The sequence below is a fragment of the Acinonyx jubatus genome, chromosome F2 (genome assembly GCF_027475565.1).
Source record: "Acinonyx jubatus isolate Ajub_Pintada_27869175 chromosome F2, VMU_Ajub_asm_v1.0, whole genome shotgun sequence".
NCBI classification, from domain to species: domain Eukaryota; kingdom Metazoa; phylum Chordata; class Mammalia; order Carnivora; family Felidae; genus Acinonyx; species Acinonyx jubatus.
In genome coordinates, this window is record NC_069394.1 from 55,100,849 (window position 1) to 55,122,942 (window position 22,094).

The 22,094-nt window shown below is 35.3% G+C and overlaps 1 protein-coding gene across 3 annotated transcripts in view; it reads right to left on the reverse strand.

The window, feature by feature from the left end:
- The window catches only part of ZC2HC1A (zinc finger C2HC-type containing 1A), a 61,186-nt gene extending 39,580 nt beyond the window's left edge, over positions 1–21,606 (reverse strand). For 2 of the 3 annotated variants that reach the window (XR_008292765.1, XR_008292764.1), the window contains exons 1-4: positions 21,454–21,605; positions 11,463–11,536; positions 9,238–9,354; positions 1,597–1,738 (exon numbers count right to left, since the gene is read on the reverse strand). Coding sequence is in view for 1 of the 3 variants with exons in the window: in XM_027064340.2 (XP_026920141.2) it covers positions 1,597–1,738; positions 9,238–9,354; positions 11,463–11,536; positions 21,454–21,598 (478 nt within the window). In the remaining 2 variants the exon portion in view is untranslated. Of the gene's footprint in view, positions 1–1,596; positions 1,739–9,237; positions 9,355–11,462; positions 11,537–21,453 lie in introns of all 3 variants that reach the window. The other variant, XM_027064340.2, reaches the window with a different exon arrangement.
- Between the last annotated feature and the right edge of the window lie 488 nt (positions 21,607–22,094).

A 22,094-nucleotide genomic window follows, 5' to 3' on the forward strand; every position in this document is an offset into this window, starting at 1 on the left:
TATGGTAAATTCTGATTTTCTCCCAGTTTAGAATCTTATTTGAGGGGAACAATACCCAAAACATAAATCCTTAGTACAAAAGAATGAATAAGTAGAGGAAAAATAGGATTTCTTCTTTGTCTTTATAATATATCATATGTTTCCACAATATATACATATTTTTATACTGGAGACTAAGTTATTAAGCAGTAATAACATATTACATTAAAAATAAATTTTAAAATTTGAGCTCATCTGTTAAAATTTTTCATTTTAATTAGAGTAAAACTGTTAGGCGCCTGGGTAGCTCAGTTGGTTGAGTGTCCAACTCTTGATTTTGGCTCAGGTCATCCCAAGGTCGTGGGATTGAGCTCCACATTGGGCTCCATGCTAAGCATGGAGCCTGCTTGAGATTCTCTCTCTCTCCCCACCTCTGCCCTTCTTGTTAGCACTCTCTCTCACTAAAAATAATAATAATAAATAATGATAATAATAGGATAAAACTGTCAAGAAATAGTTTGACTTTATACAGTTTTATTTTCTCTTCGAAGTTCCAACAGATAAGATAAAAATATACCTCATTACGATACGATCTGGCCCTTTATAGAAATAGTTTGTTAACCTCTTCACTACAATAAAACGTTAAAAACGATCATATCTAGGTTTTCTACCGGACTCCTTTTAAAAAATATATATATATTATTGAAGTATAGCTGACATACAATGTTACATTAGTTTCAGGTGTACAACACAGTGATTCCACAATTCTGTACATTACTCAATTCACACCACAGTAAGTGTAATTACCATCTGTCAGCATACAATGTAATTACAATATTATTGACTCTATTTCCCTATGTTGCACTTTTCATCTCCCCGACTTATAAGACTTTTCTTTACTGAGAAATAAATCTCAATCACAATACTAACACAATTTAATGCAGCTAACTTGTTATATTAAAATAACTACCTCTTCAGACTACTCTAATAGTCAATGTCCAAGTGTCAATTGTGTTATTTTAAATCTTTCAATATCTCAGTATCTTATATGAGGTTGCCAGCATCTTACCTTGCTTTTGGTAACAACAGATAAGCAACTTTTATCTACCTAATGAAGAAAGTATAATAATACATGAAATTAAGGCATAATTTAGGTAAATGAATTTTTATGGTGGTTTCCCTACATAAACATGTACCTCTTAGAAACAACAGTATGTTTTTTTTCCTTCCCAGATAAGAAGATACCAAAGGCATCAGGCAACAAAACAATCTGAATCTTACCAAATGACTACATTTCAATTGATAGTGAGCATCTTCAAATATTTCCTGTTATATTAACATTTGAAAGTGACTATAATAATGTTTCAAATGATATTATAATGCTTTATGTTTAAATAACAGTATTGAAATAAAAAGATAATGAATTTCTATGTTCAACACTGATGTGTCTTTATAAGCCTAAATGTCTGAAAAAATCAGCATTATTTTATAGTTAAACTTTTAAAGATTATCAAGTTCCATAATTATAAATTAACTTTAATAACAATTTAAATTTATAAAAATTCGATCAGTATTTCCTCTCCATATGAACATTTCTGTCAACAGTATTCCACATACCAGGATCATAAGAAGGTGGAGGAGGAGGAGGAAGTTTTCCACCCTCTTTAAGTGCCTGATCGAGGCCTTTAGCTGCTCTTATGGTGGCAATGAATTCTTCATGTTTTCTTCTCCAATTAGATGGTTTCTTTGGTGGTTCAGGCTATACAGAAATAAAGAAAAACCCATTTCAAAATATTTTTTTAATTAGTTGAGGGGCGCCTGGATGGGTCAGTTGGTTAAGCATTAATTTTGATTTTGACTCCGGTCATGATCTCAGGGTAGTGAGATGGAGCCCTGCATTGGGCTATGTGCTGAGCATGGGGCCACTTTGGAATTCTCTCTCCCTCTCTCCCTGTCCCTCCCCAACTCACATTCACACACACACCCTCTCTCTTAAAATAAGTAAACATTAAAAAAAATAATAAAAAATAAAAAATAACTGAAATAAAACTTGAGGAAATGCTATGTTATTTTAAATATTCTCTTATTAGAAGTCCTTAAGTGACTTTCTCCCCAAATTTATAATTTTAAAAATAAACTTCATGTAATTGTATTATATGCGATTTTTAAAATGCAATTGTAATTGTTAAAAACACTGCTAAATTGACTTCTGTAGGTGTTACATCCATTTAAGCTCCACTAACAGGGTAATTTCCCTATTTTCCTATGCTTTCCCCAACAGAGTATGTTATTAAACTTCTATTTTTTTTAACTCACTGGAGAGGTGAAAAATACTTCTCTCTTTGGTTTTAGCTGGCTTTTCTCTTATAAAAAGTGAGTTGAGCATCTTTTCGTATCATTAAGAATCATTTGCACTGCTTTTTTTGTGAACCATTTATGTGCCTAGTCAAATTACCTGTTGGGTCGCTGGTCTTATTTTTAACAATGTCTAGTTAACTCTTTATAGGAGACTAGCTTCAGCCCTCCCCTGCAATGTGGCTATCTTATGAGCTTGTCTAAGGCTGTTCTGATATTAGTAATTATTTTTAAAATATAGTTTATTTGTTTCTTTTATGAGTTCCAGATTTGTAGTCATTGTTAGCAAGACCCAACCTCACACTACGGTAAATGGAATTTTCCCATGTTTCCCCGCCGCCCCCCCCCACCCCCCAGAATTTTCATGGTTTTACTTAAAATTTTTAAATCTTTCATTCATTTGGAATTTATCATGAGTTATGGTGTGATGTATGGATTCAACTTTATTTCTTGTTTTTAACATGGCTATGCAGCTGTCTGTCTCAGTATCCTTTATTGACTTTTCTCACCATTGAACTGATAACACTTTTATCATATTCTCTTTTGTATTTGGGTATTTCTGAAATTTCTCTTCTGTTCCACTGTTCTGATTATCCTTGTGTTAGTATCAGTGTTTTAAATGTTAAGACTTTATAATATAATACTAGTTTAATACCTGATAGGATAACCCTACTTTAGGCTGCTTCTTTTTCAATCTTTTCTGGTTATTCTTGTTATGTACATTTTCCCATATGAACTTTAGAATCAGCTTGTCTAACTTTTTTAAACTATATTTTAACAAAAAATTAAACACTGCATTCATAAACAACTTAAGGAACTTAATACTTAATACCTTTATTTTTTTGAACCTGCCTATCCAAAAACATGAGATATTTGCATTTAAAGAAGTGTTTGTGTTTTTCAGTTTTTTTAAAGTATTCTTTGTGGAAGTCTCATACCTTATAAGGCATAATGTATACCTTATACCTATAAAATTCCTAGATATTTTTTATTTTGTGTTATTTTTTTATAGAGAGTCTTTTCTTTTTTATGTTTCAAGGGGTTTCTTGACATATGAGACTCAGTAATTTCTGTATATCTCAGAATTCTGTATAATGAGCATTATATCTCATTACTTCACTGGTTTCTCTTACTGTTTATAATCATTTAACAGTTGATTCTCTGGAGTTTTCCAGGCATATCATCTAATAATGCTACTTTTACTTTCTCTTTTCTAATCTCTATGCATCTAACATCTAACTGTGTCTGTTATAGCAATCACTATATTGGTTACAGTTTAATCTTGTTTCTATCTTTAAAGGCCACCTCTAAGTATCTTTCCATATGCATAATGCTGGGACCTGTGCTACAATAGGTTTAGTTGTGTCATATTATTGAAACACCCAACTATCTCTATTATGTCTTTATTTTTTAAGTCAAGAATATACATTGAATCAGCAAAGTCAAAAGATGGTTCTTTAAAAAGAGTAATAAGCAGGACTAGTAAGGAGAAAAAGAAAACACAAAATACCAAGGAATGGAAAATAGTACACGATAGAGTTCTTATAAACATGAGGAAAAACGAAGATATGTACTATAATGTACCTTATGCTAATAAATTCTACCACATTATACGAACACTATCCTTGACAAACACCACAAAAGGGATACCAGAAGAAACAGGAAATCACAACAGTCTTACATTAATTTTTTTTAATGAATCTATTATTTAAAAACCTCAAGACAACTTCTGGCCCAGATGCCTCTACTGTTGAATTCTTACAGACATTTAAGAAAGAAATAGCATTAGGTGCCTGGGTGGCTCAGCTGGTTGAGTGGCTGGCTCTTGATTTCAGCTCAGGTCATGATCTCACAGTTCATAAGATTGAGCCGAGCTCTGTGCTGTCAGGTTCTCTCTCTCCCTCTCTCTCTATCCCTCCCTGCTCATGCTGTCTCTCTCTGTATCTCTCAAAATAAATAAATAATATTAAAAATAATTAAACAAAAAAGAAAAAGAAATAGCATCAATCTTTTAAAACTCTTTCAAAAAATAAAAAAAAAACTAAGAGAACAATTTTCCAATTAGGTTTACAAAAGCAACAAAAATTTGATAGAAAGAAAAATGACAAACTCACTTCTCTCGTGAAGATAGATGCAAAACCTTAACTAAATACAAGCAAATTTAGATACTGGAGATAACTGACCCTTTAAAGTTTCTTATTTAATAGTGAAAGGTCTGAATACAACATTCATCTGCTCCATGAGTATAACTCATCTAAGTTTTGGTGCTCTCCTCTACCTTTTTTCTCATATCATCCTTGTGTGGTTTATTATTATTCATCATTGAATGAATTAGGTTTTCCTGGTACAGCTATTTACAAGAGGTTCTGCAGAGAAGGAGAGGTCCACAGTCCCTTTCCAAGCTACACAAACCAACAGCTCTCTTCTCCTTTGTAGATACAGATGTAAATAAGGCCTCTCCATGATTACAAGTCACACCTCTCATTCTTCTCTAAAACAATATGGGTCCAGGAAGGCTACTGCTGCCAGCCATGGTTCCCTCAGTAACCATACTAACCACTTCAAAAAAAATAGGACCTAGCTCTTTAGAGTGGGCCCCTTACCTTCAGAAAGGGTATTTTATTTTCATTAGTGCTTTTGGAGATCTTCTGACATTGGGCTTCTTCAACTCTGTGCCTCTTCTCCCTACTTCCTCCTTTCTGGCTTTTGTTCAAATTAAGCGAGGCTCATTCCACTTCCTGGCCATCCAGGGTCCTGTGCTCACCTCAGTTCCTGCTTTGGCTATAGTAAACAAGGGATATATACTTCCTGATTAGACTCCTCTCACATAAGGAGTCACCTTTAGGGTGAGGAGACCCTTCACCTTTGAGGTGGCAGGTTCCCATTCTGGGCCATGGGTCCCTCAGCAATTTCCTACACTTCCTCTGTGGGTAGGTTCTCCTGGCATTCAGTTGCTTTGGGCAGCCCTTACAAATATTTTGTAGTTTGTGGATTAGTTTCTCCCAAAATGGAGTTTGTATCTGCTTTACTCCACTCTGCTTATGATTTTGTAGGATTTCCTTGATACAGATAGAGAACTACACTATGATGTTTAAATCTTCTAATACACAGATTTTCAAGGGGGAGGAGTTAAGATGGTGGGACAGCATAGAGACCCTCAGCTTGCCTCATCACTGAAACACAGCTAGGTCAGCACCAAACCATATTGAACACCTAGGAAACTGATCTGAGGATTAACACAACAATCTGGGTACTTGAGCCACAGAACTCGGCAGGGATGCAGTACAGAGAGGTGAACTGGGGGAGAGAAAAGCCATGGAGGGTTGGGAGCTGTTTTTGCAGAGAACAGAGAAGGAGTAAGGGGGGAGAGTGCAGTGCATCGGGATCATGCAAGAAAAGCATTCCTGCAAAAGTAGCTTGAGAGAAAGAGTGAAAACACTCACAGGAGACTGAACAAGAAATTTGTTCTCCATAACCGCTAATGTGAAGAAAGGAGAGGGTTTCAATACCATCAAGATTCCATAAACAGTGGAGTACAGAGTCTGAAGTTCTGGGACTCAGTGCCTGGCAGAGCTTGGGAGGAAGTAAGGCAAATCCCCAGGAGCAGGAAATGGGGTCTGAGGGATTCATGTGCCACATGGGGAGAAATGGTTCCCCCGCTTGGAGTGCATTTGGTAGAGGCCATATGGCTTTCTCACAGGCAAAGGTCCCAGTGGACCCTGGAGAGTAGCCATGTTTCCTGATATTGGGACAAAGACGTCAGAGTGTGGTGAAACTTGGCACTGGCTATGCATTGTGATTTGCCATAATCTCTGAACCTCTGCTGCTGTGCGATCACATGAATATTTTCTGGGGACAAGCCGGCACCCAGCCATTGTTCAGCAAGACTCTCTGCCAGAGAGTTGGTGCAAGTCCAAGCAGAGGTCTTTAAAGTGTGGGGTTTTGAAACAAACCCTATCCGAGATAAAACTCCAAAGGGAGGTGCTGCCTGGCGAGTGGACAAGTTGGACACGGACAGGGCAGAGGCAAGGAGTGGATGGAGGCCTGAAACAAAGAAGGGGTGTTTGATTGCTGGTTGGTGAAGAGTGCCAAGTTCCTGTGTCAGAGACTAGAGAGTTGGGTGAAGCCATTTCCACTTCTCATGCACACAGGCATCACACTGATCTACCCCAGTAAGCCAAGCAGCACAACCTAGTGGAGAACGGAGCTGTTATACCAAGCCCCTCCCAACTGCACCCCCCCCACCCCAAGCATATCCCCTAGAAGACCAGGACAAGTCCCTCCACTTGCTTAGTGTACAGACTATAGAGGGCTTCATAGTTTCAGTTCTAGGGGAAATGGGATGTAACTTCATTCAGGTTTCATTCTGTTTGCTGGTTCATTTATTCATTTTGTTTCTGTTTTTGCTTAAATTGCCTTTTTTTTCTTTTTTTTTTTTCCTTCCTCTTTCTTGGGTACAGAAAGAGAAAAATTTATTTTTATTTTTTTATTTTATTTATTTTTTAAAATATTTTATTCTATTTCATTTTATTCTACTTTATTATATAGTTTTTTAAATTTTTTTCTTACCTTTTTTTTTTCTTTTCTTTCCCTTTTTTTCTCTATCCTGTCAAGCTTTTTTCAACAAACAGACCAAAACACACCTAGGATCTAGCTCCCTTTATTTGATTTTTTTGTTTTGTTTTTGATTTTTATTTTTTATTTTATTAATTTTGTTTCTGTCCTCCAAACTAACAAAACAAAGTAATTCACCCCAAAAGAAAGGACAGGAAGAAATGACAGCCAGGGGCTTAATCAACATAGATATAAACAAGATGTCTGAACTAGTCTGAACTAGAATTCAGAACCACAATAATAATATATAATAATAATAATAATAATATATTATTATATTATATTATTATATTATATTATATTATATTATATATATTATTATATATATTAATTATTATATAATAATAATTATAATATATAATATATAATAATAATAATAGCTGCAGTTGCAAAAAGCATAGAATCCCTTTCTGCAGAGATAAGAGAATAAAGTTTACTCAGGACTAAATTAAAAATGCTATAACCGAGAAGCAATCTCTAATGGATGCCACAACATCAAGGATGGATGAAGCAGAGCTGCAAATCAGCGATATAAAAGATAAAATTATGGAAAATAAGAAAGCAGGGAAAAAGAGGGAAGCAAAGGTAAAAGATCATGATACAAGACTTAGAGAACTCAGTGACTTATTAAAAAGGAATAACATCCAAATCATAGGACTCCCAGAAGATGAAGAGAGAAAAAGGGGCAGAAGGTTTATATGAGCAAATTATAGCAGAATATTTTCCTAATCTGGGGAAGGACACAGACATCAAAATCCAAGAATCACAGAGAACTACCATTAGGTTCAACAAAACCCACCATCACCAAGGCATATCAAAGTCAAATTCACAAAATACACAGACAAGGAAAGAATTATGAAAACATCAAGGGAAAAAAAAATCTTAATATACTGATTTTCAAACTTTAACATGAATACGTCTCCCCAAGGATTTTGTTAAAATGCAGATTCTAATTCAGTATGTCTGGGTGGGACCTGAGATTCTGCATTTCTAACATGTTCCCAAATAGTGCTGACATTATTGTTCTATAAACCACAATTTTGAGTACCAAGAAATTAAACTACTTAATGTAAAGCAATGGTTTTTACCTTGCTTTTATCTGAGGCTTAATTTTTCACTATTAGAACCCTTCTCCTTTAAAAAGAAATAGGATAGCTAACATTTATTGAGACATCATCATGGGTAAACTCAATGTAATCCTCATAAGAACCCCACAAGATAGATACTACCATTACAATCACTTCACAGATAAAGAAAAGTATAGATTAAGTAACCTGTCCAACACAATATGGTAAGTAACAGAGTAAGGGTTAAATCCAGGCAGGCTGCTCTTGAGCCAGCTTTCATTTTTATACCCACTATATTACATTGCCTCCAAAACTTTCAATAAACAATAGATAGTTTAACTATCTTAGCTAATTAAAGCCAATATAATCATATATCTGGAAGACATACTAAGAAAAATTTCAAATAATGGTTTGTGTACATTATTCAAATTTCACTATTCTTGACTTAAACAGTCACAGACTGAAAAACAAAGATGGACATTAGATTTTTCTATTGTCAAATAATTCTATTGTAAGATTAATTGCCCCACTGGGAAATGTTTTCCTGTAGCACAAGGAGAAGTCATTATTACTGAAGTAGAACCCATACAATGAGGTACTCAAATTTTTACTATTTCACTGAACTATTTAAAACTATGCCCAACAAAGTATGTATGTGATTTATTGTTAGCAATATAACACATCACAGGTAGCATTAAGGAGAGATTATGAAAGGAGATTCACTGCTTTCAAAGAAAACAAGCTGACAATGGCTATACATGGACAGATGAGTAACTGATCAAACTTCCCCAGAAAGCATAAGATCACAATTACTGACAATCAAAATAATCAGTCTCTATTATACTAAGGTATCTATAAATTATAGCTTTACTTTGGATTATACTACTGATATGACACTTAAACTTATACACAGTACCTAAGTTATGTTTGAAGTAATTAACAATGACTTAAAAAGAATATGTGAAAACTTTTAAATTATTTCCAGCCTACAACTAAGCAATTGGCTTTCCAATGCTACAAAAACCTCAGTGTAATAGGTTTTTAGACAGTAGTTGGTTTCTTCTTTGCAGAAGTTTAAAATAAACAATTTTCTGATCATTTATAAACTGAAAACATGAAACAATTCTCCTTAATTTTCAATCTTAGCACAACAGATAATTACAATTATTTTTCAATATATATAGCAGGAAAGTCCATACTATTCAAAAAGCTATGTAATTACCCTAGGTTTAAGAGGCTTTACTGTTGGAATATCAGTTCCTTCAGCTCTTTGTCTGCTTGAATCAAAAGTCTTCCGTTTTTTAGTGGCAGTTTTCTGGCAAATAGGTCCATGTTTTTTCTGTCAAGATGAATAAATGCAATGTATCATTTTCTTTTCTATAGAAGGGAATTCTAAAAAACTTTAAATTGCCATTTGAGACCAATTTAAAAACTGGAAGATGAAATAAAAATAAAACATAAATTAGATAAATAAATAAAACATAAATAAGACATATTTTGCTTTGACTAAAATTGTTAAAAAGTATATATGATGCATGCTGTAAGTTATCTTTCTCAAGAAAGTACAATTACTACATACAACAAGAGAGTATAGAAAAATACTCTTCCAAAATTTTATTAAGTTATTGAATATTCTAGTTTTTATACTGCTGAGAATAAGGTAATGTAACCAAATTGAAGCTATTGAGTGAAAAAAAAATTTCCCTTCATCACTAAATACATGAAAATAGATACTAGAAAAAGAATGTAAACAGAGACTGGATTAGCGTGAGGATCACAAAAAATTAACAGAATAGTAGTAGTCTGGGCTACTAAAATTATTAACATAACAGTAGTATGTTAATGTAAAGTTAACACAAAATGATAGAACACAGTGGTCCGATTTCCTTCACAATCATCTATTTCTTCCCTTTTGGAAATCAAGTTCTCTGCCTTTCTTTACCAAGGATTTTTCTTGAGCTGTCTAGCCTTCCACTTCTATAGTTTTGTTTTTTTTAAAAAATACAGCTGGCAGCTCATTCATTTAATCTTTCATGCATTCATTTCAATGGAAGCTCTCATAACTGATTCCAGTTAACCTAATGGATAAATAATCATTTCCCCTCCCCTAAATAAAACACGTTAACAAATGCCATCAGTGCACTACATGCACTTTTTTTTACTTCTGTATTTTGATAAACACTGAACAAGCTAGAACTGTTGAACTTTATCTGAGAAAAGAGGAAACCTCAGAACTGGTTGGTTTGGTATCATGGAGCCTCTTATATTTTCAATACACAATCAGAAATCAATTGTTCTGTATACGTGTTTTCAGTTTTCATTTTCAACAAGCACTGTAATTATAGCTATTAGAATAAAAATCTCTTAAATATGAAAAAAACTAAAAGTGTGGCTAACAGGAAACTTCCTAATAGATGTCTATTCTCACATTGAGTTGTATGTGTCAAAACTATGTAGCGCTTATTCCCAAATAGTGATCACATTATTTAATTAAATAAATAAATGAGGGCAAAAAGGGCAACTTTTTTCCTATGTAAACTGAGCTGAATGCTTTGAAAATAGTTTGAAAAACAGTGAATTGATAATAGAAACAAGAAAATAAATCACTAAGTGTGGGCTAGATGTTTTTAAAGGACAAAGGAAAAAAAAATTATTATTTATAAGAAGTCCATAGTCTGATGGACATTTTAGATCATTAAATCCTCACTTTGCTTTAAAGAAACAAACTGGAAATAGTAATAGACATTCTGGATTGTGGCAGAACTCTAGCCTGCAGATCCATATTCAAAGAAAACTCTTTATTGTACATCAAAATATTAATAAATGTATATTTATATTTAAAAGTAAAAATCAAGTATTTTATTAGTACATAGGCATTTTTTCCCTTATTCTCTAGTTGGCTATTTTTATATTAAAATCAATTAAAAGTGCTTATGTTTGTGTACATCAAATATCTAAAAGTATCTAAAGAATGCATAATATATTTTAGGTATACTTTTAATTGAAAACAATTTTTCTTCAGAATATTTCAAATATATTTAAAAATTAAGAGAACAGTGTCATGAACTCCTATTTCCTCATCAACAATTACCAACAATTCAGCAATCTTGTCACCTATACTAGCTTTTTTTCCTTAAGTACTTTAAAGCAAATCCCAGACATCATATCATTCTGTCTTTAAATACATTATTATGCATTTCTCAGAGTTTTTGTTTAGTTTTGCTAATATTCCCAGAGAGGAACACTTTAACACAGTAGTTCTGAAGACCAAACTCTAAAAAAGAGAGAACATTCTGGAAGAAAGACCTAGATGAAACTGATATCTTTAACAAAGAACACTGGCCAGTATATCTTTTAATTATTCCACAGAGGTTCTTTCTGTAATGGCTGTCCTGAAGTATCAAACAATTACAGATCTGCCAAAACCCAAAGGAAAAAGGTACTCACTAATGCCACTGGAAAGAATGTTCTTCCACAAATCTTGCATGGTAACAATTCTCCAACTTGGACACTTCCATTTTCTGAAACAGAAACGAATTTTTTTTAATGTTTATTTTTGAGAGAGAGATACAGTACGAGTGGAGGAGAGGCAGAGAGAGAGAAAGAGAGAAACAGAATCAGAAACAGGCTCCAGGCTCTGAGCTGTCAGCACAGAGCTCCATGCGGGGCTCGAACCCATGAACTGTGAGATCATGACCTGAGCTAAAGTCAGACACTTAACTGACTGAGTAGCCATCTAGGCGCCCTTAGAAAAGAATTCAATCAGTAAATTCTTTGCTCAAATTGTGAAAGTTTCAAATTTCAATGTCTTCCCTTGGTTTCATATGCAAGTTGTGAATTCTTGTGGAAAATGACTTGTTTCATTTTGGAATAAACAATATTATTGATTAAAATGGGCACAAGATAACCACAAGTTATCAGTGGTCAAAAAGGCCATGCCAAATACTGAAGTCATGATTTAAGGATAACCAAATACATATTGCTGGAAATATGTAGTTTTCTTTAATTTTAACCAAACCAATTTGTTATATTCTCTGAATTTATAGGCTATCTCTCCTGTAAATTACCAAACGTTAAAAACCAAGTTTATCTTGGGGTGCCTGGGTGGCTCAGCTGGTTAAGTGTCTGATTCTTGATTTTGGCTCAGGTCATGATCTCAGGGTTTTGTGAGTTCGAGTTCTGTATGCTGACCGCACAAAGCCGGCTTGGGATTCTCCCTCTCTCTCTGCCCCTCCTCTGCTCGTACTCTCTGTCTCTCTCAAAATAAGTAAACAAACCTTAAAAAAAAGTTTACCTTAAGGTTAATAATACGTATTATTAATCCTCAAAGCATTAAGATATAACATTGGTGATCAGTGAGGTGGCTTCCTGAGACGATCTAAGGAGTCTAAGATAAAAAGAATCTTGTTCTGTTTAACACCGGACAACAGGAAGTATAATGCTTTAAAGAAAAAATCATCTAGTTACTATGCTGCCCTCATTATATGAATTGTTCATTATTTTATACATACAATATTATATTAGGACTCAATGGAGATACTACAATTGAGATATTCTGACAATTCATTAAATAAGGAACAAGTAGCTGAGACTTTTACTCAATCAAAACTTAATACATCTATCACGCATTTTCATACAACACATTTTGTTACTAAGTTGATTTAAAAAAAAACAACTACATTCTTTGGAATTCTACATAGCTGAGTCAATTTGTCATTTTATTTTCTAGCCAATCATCAAACCTAAATTTATTTCCATATCTGTAATTTTGTAAAAATGATACTTGAACCTGTATCTTAAGCATATTTTCTGCTGAATATTTTACTGATTGTTTTATCACATGAAAGACAAATAGAAGCCACTTTGTTTTAGAAGTAACCTAAATAAGTTCATGAAAAAAGTACAATTAGGACTTCATATAATTTATTCCAAAACATTTAGTGAGTTCACAGAAAACTAATAGAAGAATCAAAAGAGAAATTTTTGAGAATACAATCAAACAGTACCAGAAAAACTGCTGTGTTCTCTCATTCTCTTAACACTCCACTACCTTATTTTAATTGTAGACAGTGATTATTTGTCATCTCAGATGGAGGCAATGTCTCTATGGTGGCAGTTAAGCAGTGGGCACTACAAAGGCAAAGCTAAGATTTGCATGATTTGTCCTTCTCCAATACCACATGTTAGGTTATTTAGGGAGAGCAACCTCATTTATAGGGACTTAATTCCACTATCTAAAAAGTTGAGGCAGTTGCTAGATAGAATCCATTACATACATTAAGATAAGCATGTCTTCATAATGATGGTCAAAGTGATATCACATGATGCATAATCTATTAAGCTGCTTATTTATAGTTTTCATATACTCTTAAATTCTATGCAATGATTTAAAAATTCATTAATACAAAATGTTAAAAAGAAGCACATATTTTATTTGCTTAAAAGTATATTTCAGTATCTCCTTGTTAAATAGATGACAAAGCAAAATTTTATAAAAATTAACTATTGAGAAAAATAAATTCAACCCATGGAAATAATGTGAGTGCCTGTGTGAGCACTCACAACTTGCCAAGCACATATCAAGCCATAGTGACACAGCATGAAATAACAAAATCACTGTTCTATAAAGCTAACAGTCTACATGATTTACTTCTTCACTATATCTAAGAACCAAATCATCTCCCATTTTTTAATGTAATAGCAACTACAATACTAACATATAATAAAATCCAACTCCTGGGATTAATTACAAGTTATCAAATATGTTCAAATTGTCTTTAAAGGAAAAATCTTTATCTCTAAAAGGTATAAAAAAGAGGAAACCGCATTAAAGAGAAAGGATTTAAAAACAATTATCCTGAAGAAAAAAAAATAAGTCATTACTTCATTCAAAATAAATAAAAATGTAAAGTTATAATTTCTTCCCTCTTATATTAGCTGGTCATGGAGGATTGCCCTATAATTCACAAAATATAACACATGTATGTATGTTAGTGTCAACACCGCCTGCTACTAGCAAGTCATGATAAGCAGCTTAGATTCAGTCACAAAGCCAAATTTTGTTGTAACGGTATTCATTAAAAGATATGACAGCTTAGCAGAAAAAGTACTGGTCCCAGCTCTATCACATAGAACTGTGACTCCCTGGGCACCTAAGATTAAGCTTCCTCTCGTATAAAATGAGAAAGTTAGGTTAAATGGCCTACACGGCCCCTTCTATCTCTAATATATCATAATAAATATACTATATTCATCTAATAAAATCTATCTTAAGACCACATTAGGAAGAAAAGTACATGGATGATAACATATCTCTCTTACCAGTATTAAATTAAAAAAAAAAAAATGGTTGTATGTAAGGATGATTAAACCAACTGACCACTGCAGATGGTGGAATGAATGCTTCAGGTAGCATGCAGAATGTTGAGAAAATCACTTCCATTTGTCTACATACAGAACTGAGAATCTACAAGGTTGCAAAGAACATGATGTCTCTCTCCTTGTTGGAAATGTCTTCAAGAAGAAAATGTATGACTAATCATATAAATAGCTTCAGTTTAAAAGTTGTTAAATGAGGATATTATCTGTTCAATCTACCTTATAATTTAAGGGATCATCTAAGATGGTATATATAAAAATGCTTCACAATCAATGAAATAAAAAAATACGACTCTGCAGCGCATGCGGGCAAACTCCACTAATCTGTCCTGAGTGGCAAAAGCTAGCAAATTGTGAGGCTTATAAAAATATAGTAGAGATGATATGCAGAGGGTTGACTATTGTAGCAGAGAGCAAGCACTGTTGAAAGAAGCATTCAAACTAAGGACAAAAGCAAGTAAATAAAGTACTTTAATATTCTAAAACTCTCAAGAAGGTAACCTCTTATAAAAGTTATCACAAACACAATGTTGATTCTGTTATGCATTACCATATTTAGCAATTTCAAACGTGCACCATAAAGCTTGAAACTGTATCTTCATATAATGCTGTTACATATATATATATATGTGTGTGTGTATATATATATATATATATACACACACACACATATATATATATGTAACTACAGACACATATATATATCATATAAAGATGTGATATATATGTATAAGTATGATATACATATTATATATTATATGATAAATATATAGATATATAGAGATGTGAAATAATATATTGTTACATAAGACAGTTATGACATTCTAAAATGTACATATTTAAGAAATAGGAAAGAATATTTTCAAAAGAAAAGAAGTCTTGAAATTCAGAACAGTTCTGGCCTCTGTGTAGCATGTCTATTTCCTCACCTCTGGTCACTGTTCATCTGAATGCAATCTTTAAAATAAAACCTTCCTTTTGCAGCACATGGCATCCGTTACACACCACCTTCTTCCAACAATTCTTTTCAAAATTTAATTACTTCCAGGTCAATAATCTCTAGTATCTCCAAGATTTTTCCCGTTGAGCCCATCCTAGATTTCAACATTTCAACATTCACACTTAACCTACTCACTCACCCTCCACTCCTCTTTAGTCCATCCCTCCAGTTCAGCAAAAACAACCACTGTTGAAACAATTTAGTAAAGGTCCACATTTGACTCTTAAATGCCCAAGCACCTTCTCTAACCACACATTTCTACCTTCTACCTCTCTCTAAAGCACTTTCTTGATCTCAGAGTGATTTGAATTTTCTTGATAACCCATCTCTGGTTGCACTTCCCTTCCTACTCAGTCTGAACCTGACTAGTCATTTCCATTTTGACCAATCACCCTCAAATCCCTTGCTCCAGGGTCACATGTTTGGAAAATGCCACATTGAATAAATGGGTATTCTTAGGGCAGAACTTCCTCAGTCTTAAAAAAGAGATTAGTATATTATTATTTCCTCAACGGAAATCCTTTCTCATCAAGGAGATATTTTAGGACCAATGTCCTGAGTAGCACATTTTTTTTGGAACACTGGCTTACATTTACTGACTAGCTCCTCTCTACTTCCCTTTCTCTCCCTATCTGAATTGCAGGCAAATTTTATCAGGCCTAAAGACTATATTAAAATAGATCAATTTGTTGATCCACAAGTATTTGTTGAGCACCTAGCATGACACAGGAACTGTTCTATGAGGTAAGCAAACACAGATGAACTTACAGAGCTTCTAGTCTTCTAACAGGGAAAAAAATAAAAGCAATGAAATATATAAAATGTCAGGTGGTGATAAGCACAATGTAGAAAAACAGCAGAGTAAGGAGAGAGAAGACAGTCACAGTGCTATGTGTGTTTGAAAGTGGGCAGGATCAGGGAGAGCTTCTTTAATGAGGAGATTTTAGAGTACTGACTTGAAGACACAGGGAACTAGGGGCGCCTGAATGGCTCAGTAGGTTAAGCGACCTACTGCTGGTCTTGGCTCAGGTCAGGATTGTACGGTTTGTGAGTCTGAGCCCCACATCGGGCTCCACGTTGTCTTTCTCTGGCCTCCGTCACTTGTACTTTCTCTCTCTTTCAAAATAAATAAATAAACTTAAAAAAATAAAAAGAAATAAACAAGGAATTAAACCACCCATGAATCTAACTGCCACATCCAGAGGCATCTGGCTGGCTTAAGTGGTAGAGCATACGACTCATGATTTCATGATCTCAGCATCATGAGTTCAAGCTGCATGTTGAACATGGAGTCTAGTTTAAAATAATAATAATAATAATAATAACAACAACAACAACAACAACAATTGTCAAATCCAAAGCCCTCTCTTCAGTCCTCATTCTACTGAATCTTTCTATACCATGAAGCACTGTTGATCAATCCCTTCTACCTTTAAAGTCCTTTCTCTCTTGGCTTAAATGATATTTCTCCCTCCTATGCCCAAGTTTTTCAGATCTCAGAAGCTAAGTAGGGTTTGACCTGGTTAGTACTAAGACCTCCAGGAATTTCTGGTGCTATAGGCTTTTTCTGGCACACATTCACTACTCAATAAATATTAGTTTCTTACCACTTTCCCTTCTTGATAATTTTTAAATCTCTTTACAGACTTCTTCCTACTCCAATTTCCTTTCCTGTTCAACCCTAAAGCATCAATTCCTCCCCAAGCTTCTTTCCACATTTTGTTACATACAGCTTTCCTGAGTGAGTACATCCACTTGCTGTCACTTATATGTCATGGCTACTAAGCTAAAAATTCCAAGTAAACATTTCCAAGTAGCCATGAGACATTTCCACTAGATAGCCTCCAAGTACTGTACTAAAATTTATAAAGCCAAACTCATTACCTCTTCTCCCACTCCACTTGGTCTTCTTGGTTAAAGATAATAACATTATCTCTTAGTTCAAGCTAGATAGACCTTTATATTTGATTCCTTTTCCCTCTCACATCCACCAGTCATATCTCACCTCTCTATCTCAGAAATATCTTCTAAATCTATCCTCCTTTTTAAAAAAAAAATGTTTATTTATTTATTTTGAGAAAGAGAGAGAAAGCGGGGGGGGGGGGGGGCGGGCAGAGAAAGAGGGACAGAAAGAATCCCAAGCAGGCTCCACACTGTCAGTACAGGGCTCAACATGGGGCTAGAACTCACAAACTGAGAGATCATGACCTGGGCTGTCAGACAGTTAACCAACTGAGTCATCCAGGTGCCCCTATCTTCCCTTTTTAATTCCTACTACTTGTGCCTTAGTTCAAATCCTCATCACATATATGTATTTCCAGTTTCTTCTTTCTCCAGTCTATCTATCCTGCTGCCATAGGCATCTAATGAGACTGCCCACAACACCTTCCAAGCATGCAGCTTTACCTGTACCGAATCACTCCTAAGCTCCTAACACACTTCTTATGAGTTTACCCATCCAATAAACAAGTACTGAGGGGGCTTCCTATGTACTAGGCACTTCTCTGAAAGCTTTATATATGTGACATCATTTAATCTTAATATAGTCAGGTAGGTCAGTATTTAATAGCCCCACTTTTTATAGCTGAGGAAACTGAAGTTGCAATTAACCAAATCATAGAGCTAAAAAGAAACAAAGCAATGATCCAAACACAGGCCTCTCGAACACACTGGCTATTAAAATAATCTAGTTTCCAACTCAGCACAAAAAATAAATAAATAAATAAATAAATAAATAAATAAATAAAGGCAAGATAAATTTAAAAAGATGAAGAATTGTTCAGTAAACTAGTATGTGTTTGGACTAGGGAAAAACAAAACAAAAAGGAAACTCTAATGGGTCAGGAATGCTTGTGTTAACTAAATCAGAGGCTACATTAGAGAAGAAGAATTAGACTTCTAATGAGGTTTTAGAAGATAGTACACTAAGATCTACTAAGTTAGTAACCCACAAAAGGAATGGGCAGCCTGATCTCTGTTAAAACTGTTAGTAACCACTTATCAAGATGTTATGAGAGAAATGACAATACTGTATTGATTAAATCTGCTTAAAGTTTATCATTTCTACATTTTAAGGATGAAAAGCTTGGGAGAGATTGGAACTCTCCCAAGTCTAGAACTACTTCTACTGGTCTCGAGTATACCTATTGAGCACAAGATTTAGGTGAAAAGGAATTAAAGGCGTTGCTCTAACTACACACAGAACACAGAAGTGCTCAGGTATAGATTACACAAAATCATGAGCAATAATAATTTATATTTAGTTTTGAAATACAGTGTTCGGACTGATACCTCATCCCGTTAACAACTAGAAAACATGAAAGTCCCAGAAGACCAAAAATAATATAAGTGGTACATGTTTTATATAAAAATAATTTTTAAAAGAGTACAATAATCTTCAATAGAATTTTTTAGAAGCCCATATATTTTCTGGTTTTATAATCAAGCTTAGTCCAGTTACTGGTTTCAACTAGATACATGGGTATAATGCCAAATAGTACAATATTTGCTCAATTACTATGATGTTGAGCAAATTCCTGAAGATTTTCTACTGGACACTTCAACATAATGTTTATTAGACACTTAGTGCTAGATTTTAACTTCCAATAAGGGGAAAACTTTATCTTACTTATCACTGTATCAATGTTTATTAAATGAAGACATGGATAAATGAATTAATGAATGGTAACCTTAAGATTCAAACTTATGATCTTTGCAAAATGTGACCTCATAGGGACTGATTTTAAAAAAGAAGGAAAGAAAGATAGGCACTGTTCTAACTTCAACAAAACTTCTCAGAGCTTTTGTTGTATTAGTTTAAACCACTTTTGAAATTACTAATATTCAATTACTTTTCTGTACAGAAAACCAATTTCATATACTGTAACCTAATTCATTAGAACTAAACACATTATAGTTAATGATAATAACTAATTTTGTTTAAAACTCAAAACAAAACAAAAACAAAAGTAAAGGGCAAGTTACTATTTACCATGATACATCACAAGCTGGGCCCATAAAACGTGCCCCTCATAACACACTATATTAACATCAGAATACATGTATTTCTCCACCCATGTAATTGAGTACTATAATAGGTTTTCATTATATTTTAAAAGCATTCTTATTAAGATTTCAATAGTAATGTCTTAGTACTGCAAAAATGTAAGGTTTACTAAAATACCGACTTAATGAGAGCAGAGCTTTGACTTTATATTTTTTGCTACGTCTCCAGGGCCTAGAATGATGCCCACCATAGACAAAGTCATTAATCTAACAACAAATATTTATTAAGTACCTACTCTGTGTCAGACAGTTTTAGGTGCTTAGCATACATAAGTGAAAAAGCAGATGAAGATCTTTGCCTTAATTACAAATGTTGAATAAAATAATAAAAATCTGCAGAAAAACTGTTTTAAAGCATTTTAAGTATGTTTTGATAACTTCATGAAAATTCCAGAACCCATTATGCTATAAGACCAACACATATTACAAAATACATTAAAAAATATAAGATGCCGGGTCACCTGGGTGGCTCGGTTGGTTAAGCCTCCTACTTCAGCTCAGGTCATGATCTCACAGTTCTTGAGTTCGAACCCCACATTGGGCTCTGTACCGACAGCTCAGAGCCTGGAGCCTGCTTCAGATTCTGTGCCGCCTTCTTTCTCTGCCCCTCCCCCGCTCTCGCTCGCTCTCTCTCTCTCTCTCTCTCTCTCTCTCAAAAATAAATAAATGTAAAAAAAATTTTTGAAAATAAGATGCCTCCAGGAGTCCTCTAAAAAAAATATTGAAAGTAAGGAATGCTATCATTACAATTCCTATCTTATGGAAGCTTAATGATCCCCCTAAAATAAATTAAATGATCAAAGACTAAGACCTTCATTTGCAACAGTATACTGCAGCTGCCCACAAATGGAAAATTATCAGAATTCTTATCTACCATTCTCAAGCTGTTTACTATGAGAGCAAAAGCATGAAACACTATCATACTCATCATTACACTTGTTTTTTGGTGAGCTTAGGTAACTGCAAAAAGTTACCAGTTATTACTTTTCATAACATAACCTGAAATAATTTGCTCTCTGGCATGCAACAATACAGGGCTCAATGCTTCTGTTTATTTTTAATTCCACCTGAATCTATGTAAACTAGGAGGGGGGGAAAAGAGCTAAATCAAGGCAACATGATTTTTCAATTCTGCAGGCTTCTTCTTCATGGAAAGGATTAACCACAATTTGAAAAATAATCTTGAAACTGTTGTTGCCAATGTTAGTTGGGTTTTTTTTTTTCCTTTGTTGTTTTTAGGCAAACGCTATACTACACAGGATTAAATGGATAAAAATAATAGAGAAGTGAAAGAATTGGGAAAAAAGCAAAATCTGGAGTCATGGTTACAGCACAAGGATAAACTCAAAAGATAAGGAATCAATGCCGGCTCTTTCTTACAGAATCGTAATGAGTAAGTCTTAAATCCTTCTGTTAATCTATTGTCCCAGCTCTAAAGCTGGCCAGTGACTCTTCCTTGGGAGATGCTCTTGGCATCCCTCCAACAGAAGATGCGGTACAAATAGAAAAACGGTTACCTAGGGAAACTGGCCAAGGAAAGTGTCAGAAGCTAGAGGCTGGAAACAGCCTAGAGGTGGAAATACACCCCGAGGCCCCCCAGGAAAGGCTAGCGGTAGGGAGCCCATGGACAATAATAAAAAATCTACTTTGCAAGAAAAATAAAATCTGTCCGGAGTCTATGATTACCAAAAGGACACTCAGGAATCAGGCAAGACCAGAAGATGTTAGGAAGAGACCTGCAGGCAGATGCCAAAGGCAGTATCAAGCTCGAGGTGGAGAACCCCAGCTGAAGACCGTCTGAAGCGGGGCAGCCAGAGGATCGTTAGCTCCACCGTGTCGGGGGCTGTAGAGCTACCGCCTGCCAGGGCCTCGGGAGGAGCGGCGGGGTCCACCACTCCGGACCCGCCCTCGCTTCCCCGGTACCGCTGTCCTGGGCACCCCTGGCTGCTCCGGGTCCGCTCTAACCGCCCGGCCCGTATTCCTTCACCTCCTCACCTTCCAGTCCCTCCATTGCGCCACCACCTCTGATTCCGCGAGATTCCTCCGGCAGCACCCGCAGCAGCTGCCACCGCCGCTGCCGCCGCCGCCACCGCCCAGCTCCGGCTGTAGCAACCCGGCCGCACCTCCCACCCGCTAACATCCCGGGCTCCCATTGGCCCGACGCTGGCGGGGCGGGGCTCCTGAAGGGCGGGGCGCCATGAGGAGGCGCGCCTCTAGCAGCCCCTGCGCGGCTGCCTCCTGGCTGTGAGCTTTCCCGGCCGTCCTCCCTCCCGGTAAGCCTAAACCACTTCAGGTTGCGTACTGCCGCCCAATGACGCCTTTGTTCCTCTGATTGCAGACTTGTTTCCCTCACAGCTTATCCTTCTATTTAGAATGTCTCAGCACCTCACGGGCAGCCCTTCACCAGTCCCTCAGTCGGTCAATGCAGGTGTGTCTTCTATTCTATCTCTCTCTGAGGACTTGAAGCAAACAAGCAAGCCAAACACACGTCCTACACTCGACTGTGCAGCGCACTCTCCATTTTCCGCTTGTTGGTCACATGACACTACCTGAGTGTGTTTCCTTACGCTAGAAATTCACACACAGATTTAGGGGTTAAGGCAATTTTTTCCCCCTTTTTTAGAGAAATCATACTT